This window comes from Phoenix dactylifera, chromosome 8 (assembly GCF_009389715.1).
Source record: "Phoenix dactylifera cultivar Barhee BC4 chromosome 8, palm_55x_up_171113_PBpolish2nd_filt_p, whole genome shotgun sequence".
Classification (NCBI taxonomy): domain Eukaryota; kingdom Viridiplantae; phylum Streptophyta; class Magnoliopsida; order Arecales; family Arecaceae; genus Phoenix; species Phoenix dactylifera.
The window spans coordinates 23,357,782-23,366,795 of record NC_052399.1 but is presented as its reverse complement, the minus strand read 5'-3'; the positions used below and the strand labels follow the sequence as shown (position 1 = coordinate 23,366,795).

General features: G+C 38.5%; 1 protein-coding gene across 2 annotated transcripts; it reads left to right on the top strand.

Moving 5' to 3' along the window:
* Positions 1–5,264: 5,264 nt before the first annotated feature.
* Positions 5,265–7,955, top strand: LOC103713452 (probable inositol oxygenase). 2 transcript variants are annotated; one of them, XM_008800387.4, is made up of 11 exons: positions 5,265–5,424; positions 5,548–5,653; positions 5,793–5,874; positions 5,972–6,176; positions 6,527–6,586; positions 6,671–6,723; positions 6,825–6,947; positions 7,034–7,103; positions 7,212–7,290; positions 7,442–7,523; positions 7,657–7,955. In XM_008800387.4, exons 1-11 carry the CDS (start codon positions 5,394–5,396, stop codon positions 7,681–7,683), a joined length of 918 nt encoding a protein of 305 aa, XP_008798609.2. In that variant the 5' UTR covers positions 5,265–5,393; the 3' UTR covers positions 7,684–7,955. The 2 variants fall into 2 exon arrangements, with proteins under 2 accessions (XP_008798609.2, XP_026662914.2); XM_026807113.2 differs by having other exon boundaries at positions 5,954–6,176.
* Positions 7,956–9,014: the final 1,059 nt, after the last annotated feature.

Sequence of the window (9,014 nt, the reverse complement as noted above, 5' to 3'; positions counted from 1 at the left end):
GTTTTCCACATTGTAAACGTGTAGCTGACCAATACCTAGAAAATAAAAACAAGTTGCATCAAATTAGGTAACTGATCAATTGACTATCTTATATAATGGAGTGGTCTCGAGATCCTCATTCAAGCTCATTCAAAGACTTTACTCTGCTAAAAACTCTTCCTTGCACAATACTGCCTCTCTCTTCTGACTTAAGCATCGGAAGGTTCCCCACTAGAAACTTTTTGACAAACAGACTTCTTGCAGGTCCTTTCTGGAAGAGATTAATTCTTCCACACCTCAGTTGTCTCATTTAGTTTGACTCTCACCGACCTCAGAGTTTGTCGAGCAGCGCTCCAACATTAGTCTGGAACTCCGCGGCAATAGAGACAACAAAGGATGACTTGAAACCGTCGCCCCTCGTTGTCTTGTTGTCCTCACATTTTGTGGGAATCGATTCACCGGCAAGAATACATTGTTGAAGATGTTCGAGGTTTTCTTTCGTATCCCAACTCCGGGTGTTGTGAACATTCTGATCGGGAAAAAGGAGGGGGATGGATGGACTATCTGGGGAGTGGAGGACGGGACCCGGTTCGCCTCTTTAGATGAAGAGTGGGCTTCCAACGGTCCAACTTGGTCGCCGCATATGCTTCATTTATTTGCCATTGTTGGAGCTCATGGGCATTTTAATGTCACTCCGGGCTATTACGGCCCATTATATTTCAGTTGGATCATCTTCCACCGTCGAGACCTTTGAAGCATTAGTTGGGCCGGACTCTCTCTCCGGTTGAGGTTTGTTTGCTGTAGTTTTTGGGGAACCTAACGCCCACATTTATTTGACCGGATTTTAACGCACAGTTCTTTGTTCATTAGCATTTAATTTTCAGTCCTATACATACTTATTGAAGATTTACACATACTTATATTTATATTGTAAGCACATATATAGTTCTCGTACATAATTATGTTATCCTGGAATATAATTATACCATCTCTGTACATAGTTATATGAGTGCACATAATTATTTGTCACTGCATACATTTTGAGGTGTAAGTGTGTACAACTGCTAGGGATCGAAAATTAAAGAAATTTTAAAGCACGGAAGGGCGGTAAAGTTCCGGTCAATAACGACTAAAAGTTATAGCGTCTCGATGGAGAGACTGGCTATTTAATATATAGTTGGTTTTTTGTGGGAATATTTTTTCTTTTTTGCTCTTTCTTTCCATTTTTAGAAAGTTTCGGGGTAGTCTCCATTGATATGTTGTATTAGTTGGGTATGTTTTCTGTTAATTGTGCTCTTCATTATCTGAGGAAAAATTTTCTAGTGTTCAGACCGGAGAAAATTGTATGGGAATGCCCTCCCCTTTTACCACATCCCTCCTCTCACATGAATCATAAAGACTATTTGCGGAGGGCCTATCTTTCTAACAGGGTCCCCCTTATCTCAAAATGTTTGTAGAAAATCACTTTCTCTATTCCCTCCTCTCTGAAGGTGCTCTCTAATTTCTCTCGTCTCTCTGAAGCATTGTGGTGTATTTTCTCCATACTACAACTGAAACCACAAGATGATTCGTAAATCATCAGCTCGAGGCTCTCTCCAGGGAACCTCTGACTAGGGCTCACTAGATGGAGGGGATAGAGTGAGAACCTTTTGAGAAGGGAAAAAAATAATCTGGTCTCTCTATCCCATCCCTTCATCTCTTCAAAGTTCTCTCTATCTCGCCCATCTCTTCTGTTCTAGCAGGATGCTATACTTCCACTGTCGAGCAAAGTTGCTGTATAAGATGAACCTCATCGGCTCCAGGTTTGCTTCATTTGACTGATGATGACAATGTACTAGTGGTGTTGGTTTGATTGAAGTGTGTATTCTATTAGCAGATGACAAATTTGCCATGTACATATTAATTGGCCATGGATTTCGTACTAGTGAAGACAATATACTGGACAATATGTATCTGTCTGCCTCGAGATGCATGTTGGATCGCCAAATGATAAATTTGTCATATTTGAGTTGGCCATGGACTATGTACTAATGAAGATAATATTCTAGCCATTATATATCGGTTTGCCCTCAAAATTGTAGTTTAAGAGGCCGTTTGCTGCCTTTGGCATGGCTCAGCTGCCTTCGAGGATGGGATACATTCCAATCAACGGACGTTAAGATTTGCTTCCCTTTCTCTCTTGACTTCATTCTTGTTGAGTCTTCTATTCTGCATAAACCCATTTGGAGAAAGAAAATCACGATGAGCGCATGAGAGAATAGGGAGGAGATGAGAAGCAACCATTGTTTTGAAAAGTCAAAACTTAATGTTTACCTAAAACACAAAATTTCAGAATACCATAATGACTCATTGTCTCAATTCATGTGTTATTTTTTCAATTCAGTGCCCAATTCCTTTATGGTGCCTTTTCAACGCTCTATTTCCCCACTCGAATTAGTTGCATATTCATGAGGAAGACATTAGTTTTATGAATTTGGTATCTGCTTGTGATATATTGGCGATGGCATAATATGTGGATCGGTTCTATTATCTTATTGAATATATATAGTTTACTGATTTTTCGAAAATTTGAGAAACTCTATGACTATGACGTTACCACAAAAAAATCACATTTAATACCAACAAATATGATGTCGCCACAACAAGATTGTAATAGCCAATTTGGTTGGCATGTCTCTTCCAAGAATTTATTTTAGAGAAGAACAAAAACAGCCGCCCCGCCTAAGTTGGTGCAATACTATATACACCACATCGCCCTCCATGATATGGATAGATCATTAGAAATATGCAAGAAAGAGATTCTATTTATTTTTTTAATAAATTTATATTTTTTTATTGTTGTTACTACAGTGGTTGTTGTTGTTGTTATTATTATTATTATAACTATTATTATTATTATTTAATAATAGATATACATATTATTATTGTTATTGTTATGAAAGTTATTATTATTTTTATTATTACTATTATACTAGTATTGTTAGTAGTAGTAGTAGCAGCAGCAGCAGCTATAATAATAATTACGGTACTATTCTTATTATTATTACTCTTTTCAGGCAGCTGCTTTGAAAGGTAAGATCGATAGCCTTATATGGCAAAGCCTTTTCCGCATTTGCAAATGTGCGTGATAACTAAATGCCGCCTAATACCATCTTCAGCTGGCAGGTTGTTGTTACGACTTGGCAGCAAACCGTGTGACCCAGCGACACACCGAGCACATGTTCATGTTAAAGAAGAAAACACAATTAAATTTTGTTAAAAAATAGAAACATAATTTTAAAATTTTTAATATCTAATCTATTAAAATATCACCCTATGTTTAAAGTCCAAAACACCACCGATGGGAAAAATATCACTTCGAATTGTTCCAATCTTCTTGGCCTCAACCTTGACCAAGATGAGTGACCTTGATATTAGCCAATGTGCTATTCTGGTCAATCCAGCTATGGAGTAACGCCGGAGATCATTAAAAAAGTTGCAACTACGGTTTTGTCAACAACCGATCTAGCTCGGCCATAAACACATAATCCACATAATTAACATTGTGGATCTATCGCGGAGAGCTGTTACTATTTATTAAGCGATAAGGTTAATTGTCGCTATGCAATTATCGCGCCCCCGATGAATAAGATAATGAACACTCAACCCATCCTTTATATTGGAGGACCCTTAGGTAACCATTCCCAACATCTCTTTGTTTCTCTTTTTTTTGGGGTGTTACTCTACATATCTGCTAACTTAAGCATCGAAGATCCTCTATCAGAAATTTTCCGATAAGTGGACTTCTTTGCAAGTTATGCTTGCTTTTTAAAACGACAACATTAAGTTAGCAACGTCCTAGCACTACTCCTCGGCTGTCGGCCGACCTGCTTTTCATCTCGATTCTAGCTGACCTCAGTGTATCTCGAGTGGTAATCGATCTCAACTCGGATTTTAGCAACAACCACCAACAAATCCGAGATCTTCGATTAGTTGGGCGAGTCACGAACACGGATGTTTTGACATTTGTGTAAGTTGACTTTTATTTAACTTCTCCCACTTGTCGGTGTATTTAACACGGAACTAAAAACAACTAAAGGCTTTTGTCCTCAAATAAAAAATTAATTTTGTCGTGTAAGTTAAGCAAGTGCGAATGTGGGCCTCTGATATTAAAAGATCAATGCTAATGTAGGACGTGTCATTTGTCTCCTCGTCTATATTTGACGAGGCTCAATATAAACATGCCACATCATCTATCTTAGGTAAGGTATGGGAACGAGACTCCAATGAGGAACTTTCACAACAACATCCGATGCTGCTCTTTCCTTTATTTTGGGCTCCTCTTCTTGTTATCTAATATTTTTCTTTTTTGAAAGAAAGATGGTTCCTAACAAATGTTTAAACCATCATATCTTTTAATAGATACTTGGAGGTGTGATGCCCAAGGAGTATATACATGGCCCGTAAGTTCTTGACCCAGCTCAATCGCATGAGATGCTGGAATTGGAGTTGTAACCACACCGGTTGTAGGAAACATTGTTGCAATTTAAAAAAAATAATTGGTTTATACTATGTCAAATTTAAAAAATATTTATGCCCGAACTCAACTTAATTTTCCTGTCCAAAATATGATTAGCCTTTTATTGCAATTATTTTACACAATAATTGCAATTTTTCTTGCTAATACTCTTGTCTAATTGATAATCCGTTGATATCTCAAATTTCGTTACCTTTTTCACTTAATCTCTTTCTTTGTACTTTAAAATCTAATTTTAGAGAGTTTCCTACTATTTGGGTGGCGGAAGATATCCATTGCTGAAACCATGTTGGGCCTAGACTCATATTTCATCGAAATATTGCATCAAAAACTATAGAAAACGGCAATCTTCCGAATTTACTTTCTGTCATGCCCCAAACTGCATTAAAAAAAAAAATTCAGAATGCGAGATAACATCCATAGATCTAACACTGCAAGGAGACGGGAGATTGGGAGCCAAGTTATTGGGTAGCGTGCTTCGCTTTGGCCTCCAGCTAAGCCTTAGATATTTTCCCCATGTGCTCCGCCCCTTCTAAATTTTAGCCGTGCCTGCCCGCCGTCCTGCAGTTCGGTCACCCGACTTGACTCAACGCCACGTCACGCCGGGCCCACCTAGACAGCGCATTTCCCGGCTCCGGATGGGTTCTCCACGCCATGGCTGACTCATCTCCAGGATTTCTTTGTCCCCCACCACCAAATCCATCCTCTCCCTCTCTCTGTGTGTTCCAGTCGGGTGGTCCTCGTAAGCTACAGCACATAGTCATCCCTTCCACTATAAATACCTCCTTCTCATGCATTCCCAAATCTCAGGCCAAGACCAACTCTTTATTGTTGGGTTCCTTTACATTTCTTGCTCCCTGTTCTTTTTCTTAGTCCTCAGAAGCTCAAGGAGGAGAAGATGACGATTGCCATTGAGCAGCCTCAGACTGGTAAGCTTCATTTGCTGATGGATTTGATTATCGAGAGATTTATGTTTGTAAATTTATCATTCCGTTCGACTCATCTGGTGGGTCCCCTCTTCCTCGCCTTGTTTTTTTTTTTTTTTGGCTCAGAGGTGGAAGTGGAAGACAAGCAGATCCCCTCTGATGATCCCATGGAGCTGGTGTTGGATGGTGGTTTCACGGTGCCCGAGACTAATTCGTTTGGCCATTCTTTCAGGTACATCTCTTATACGTACTTTTGTTCTCTTTTTTTATATAAGGACACTTTGTTGAAGATTTTGGATGGCGAAGTATTTAAAAAGGGTCAACTTTCGAGTCCTTTAGAACGTATCTAAAATGAATAAAAAACGATGCAGGGACTATGATGCCGAATCTGAGAGGCAGAAGACTGTCGAAGAGTTTTATTGCACGAACCACATTCATCAGACCTACAATTTCGTAAGTCCATGCAATGTCATCAATTTGTTTGGTAAAGACCGGGGGCGTGGGGGATTGGGTTAGAGCTAGCCTGTTAAAGTGTGATTCTGTGGTTCAGGTGAAGAGGATGAGGGAAGAGTATGGCAAGTTGGATAGGGCGGAGATGAGCATTTGGGAATGCATTGAGCTGCTCAACGAGTTTATTGATGAAAGCGATCCGGATCTTGATGAGCCCCAGATCGAGCACTTGTTACAGACTGCTGAAGCAATCAGGAAGGAATATCCTGATGAGGATTGGTTGCACTTAACTGGCCTAATTCATGGTATGATCCCCTCCCCAACCCCACCGTAAAAAAAAAAAAAAAATCTAAAGCCTCTAGTGAAATTTGAAACGATCAGTTAAATCTATTGATGCATTGTTGCACACTTGACCATCGAAACAATTTTTCTCCAAAATCGTTCCTGTTAGGCCTGTCAGCTAATCTAAATATTATCAATAGTTTAGCAAGTTTCATCGATTCACAATATCATTATACTATTGGGTTGACAATTTCCAAATGTCCTTCTGAAATCAGTGGATGAATGGATGCCTTTGATTTATCTATTGCACTCTGGCTTCTGGAATTTAAATGGGAATTGCATCTGATGAAATGCTTCTCTTATTGGAATTCAGATCTTGGAAAGGTTCTTCTCCATCCTAGCTTTGGACAACTTCCTCAGTGGGCTGTTGTGGGTAAGCATCATCTTCCTGTCTCCATTCTGTTTCTCAATAATATGCTTTCTCACTTCTAATTACTAAGTAAGATCCATCTTTCAGGTGACACATTTCCTGTGGGGTGCGCTTTTGATGAATGCAATGTTCACCACAAGGTATCATCCATACCGAACTAATTGCAGCATGATTTTAATATTTGATTTGAAACAATTATCTAGCTTATGTCATTCTAAAACTCTACCATGATAATCATCAGTATTTCAAAGAAAACCCAGACTACAGCAATCCTAAATACAACACCAAACTGGGAGCTTATTCTGAAGGATGCGGACTCAACAATGTATTGATGTCTTGGGGACATGATGATTATATGTACTTGGTATGTATATTCTTTCGGGAGCCTCTCAATGATTTGAAGTGCTCTATTTATCAGTGGATGTTAGTTTAACTCCTGAATAACCTCAGGTGGCAAAAGAGAATAAGACCACTTTGCCTTCTGCTGCATTGTTCATCATCCGCTACCACTCGTTCTACCGTGAGTCCTTGAACCTATTTGCGTCAAACTTAATGTTATTATACTTGGAGTCTTGTCTCTCGATCCCATTACTTGAACTCAAAATGCCATGTTTCATGTTTGTCTCAGCATTGCACAGGCATGGAGCCTATCAATACCTCATGAATGATGAGGATAAAGAAAATCTGAAGTGGCTACATATATTTAAGTAAGATCTTTCAATATCCAGCTTTAAAAGGAAAAAAATATATATATCTATCGCTAGAATTATGCTGCATTTAAGCTTCAGAACAACCGCCATCGCCATGTCAGAGAAAATTCGAATACGAGTACTAACAGGTTTTTTTTCGCATGTGCAGCAAATATGATCTTTACAGCAAGAGTAAAGTTAGAATAGATGTAGAGAAAGTGAAACCATACTACTTATCACTCATCGAGAAGGTTAGCATCTCCATCCTAAATTCCCTCAACCTTTTGCCAAGGTTTTATTTCTTTATTTTCTCATAGGAAAAGGACGTTTTTCTTCATGTCATATTTTCTTCCCTCTAACAAAGTGATCAAACGTTTGTTGCAGTATTTCCCTGCGAAGTTGAAATGGTGAGATATTTAAATGATGATTCATTCCAATGGACATCTCTCAACAAATATGATTCATTCATGGTCAATCTTTGAGCAGCTGATGTGAGAAGTTGCCATGTCAACTATTAAATTTGATATTGTATCTGTGTCATCTAAGATTTGTTATCTTGTTCAATGATGCAAGGCATTTGTTCGATGTAAGCCATTTATCTTAAAATAAAAGGCTTTCACTAAATTCACATTCTTTTGAGAGTGTATCAAGCAATAGATAATGGAAGATCATCATTGGTCTCAGTACAATAAACCAAATTTAACTCAGGCATATATAAAAACATATTGTCATAGCAGAGCACATGTGAAACATGATGAGCTCAAGAATTAAGCATATGAATTATGAAAAATAGTATAGAGAAAGGAAGCTTAGTGTTGAAGTAGTATTAGATTATGGTTATTGAGGGGGATCATGTGCAGTCAGCTTCAAATTAAGCATCACTTAAAATTCTGCAAGCCTACCCATGAACTTCAACCATGCAGATTTTTATTGACATCCCAACCTTGTGCTAATGACGCGGAGCTTGAAAATTAGGACCAAAACCAGCATTGGTGTATGATGATATTTCTTTTCTCCTCAAAGCCAAACGATAGCTACATATTTTATTATGGCTTGACAACTGCCATCTCCTCGATCCAAGTACACAGTCAGAGAAGATTCTTTGCAAGAAAAACACAAACAGCATATTCTAGCCTATTGATCTCTTTCAGGTTTCAAGGAACCCTTCACTGCCAAATAAAACTATAAAACTTGAGCTGCTCCTTTAGACATCCAACTTCAGTCTAAACAGGTTCGGATATGAAGAAATAGATCAAAAAGCTGATTTGTGGTGTAAACAACTATGGATAGTCCATTTCAATGTGTGCAAACTTGTTTTGCTGTGTGAATGAGTAGCATTGAGTACATGCACCAAAATCACTCCCTTCAAAACCTATGATCAAATTTGTTTTATCGAATGAAATTTTGCTAGTAGAGAATGAGCTTAAACGGGGAGAGTATGCAAGAACCCATATGAGGGCATGCATTTAGTTCTACATTGACTATACCGACTAGATCTTGGGTACTTAAATAGAAATGAAAAACTTAAATAATACCTTTCAGCCAGACTTCTTGAACGAGATCTTGGGCTGTCACACACTACTTCGGACAACCAACCATACGATGAATCAATGTTGTCTCTATGCTGTGGACCAATAAAGAATGATTGCCATGTGGATAAACCATGCTGTTTAACCTCACCAGCATAATGGTTTCTGCTGGATATCTAATAACCCTCAGCTATTGGGTCAGACATCTTTCAT

Bases quoted from the DNA above. Each gene is read 5' to 3' on its own strand.
- LOC103713452 (XM_026807113.2), top strand. From the start codon at position 5,394: ATGACGATTGCCATTGAGCAGCCTCAGACTG. The intron at 6,177-6,526 runs GTATGATCCCCT...ATTGGAATTCAG, and splicing joins CTTAACTGGCCTAATTCATG to ATCTTGGAAAGGTTCTTCTC. The intron at 7,524-7,656 runs GTTAGCATCTCC...CGTTTGTTGCAG, and splicing joins ACTTATCACTCATCGAGAAG to TATTTCCCTGCGAAGTTGAA.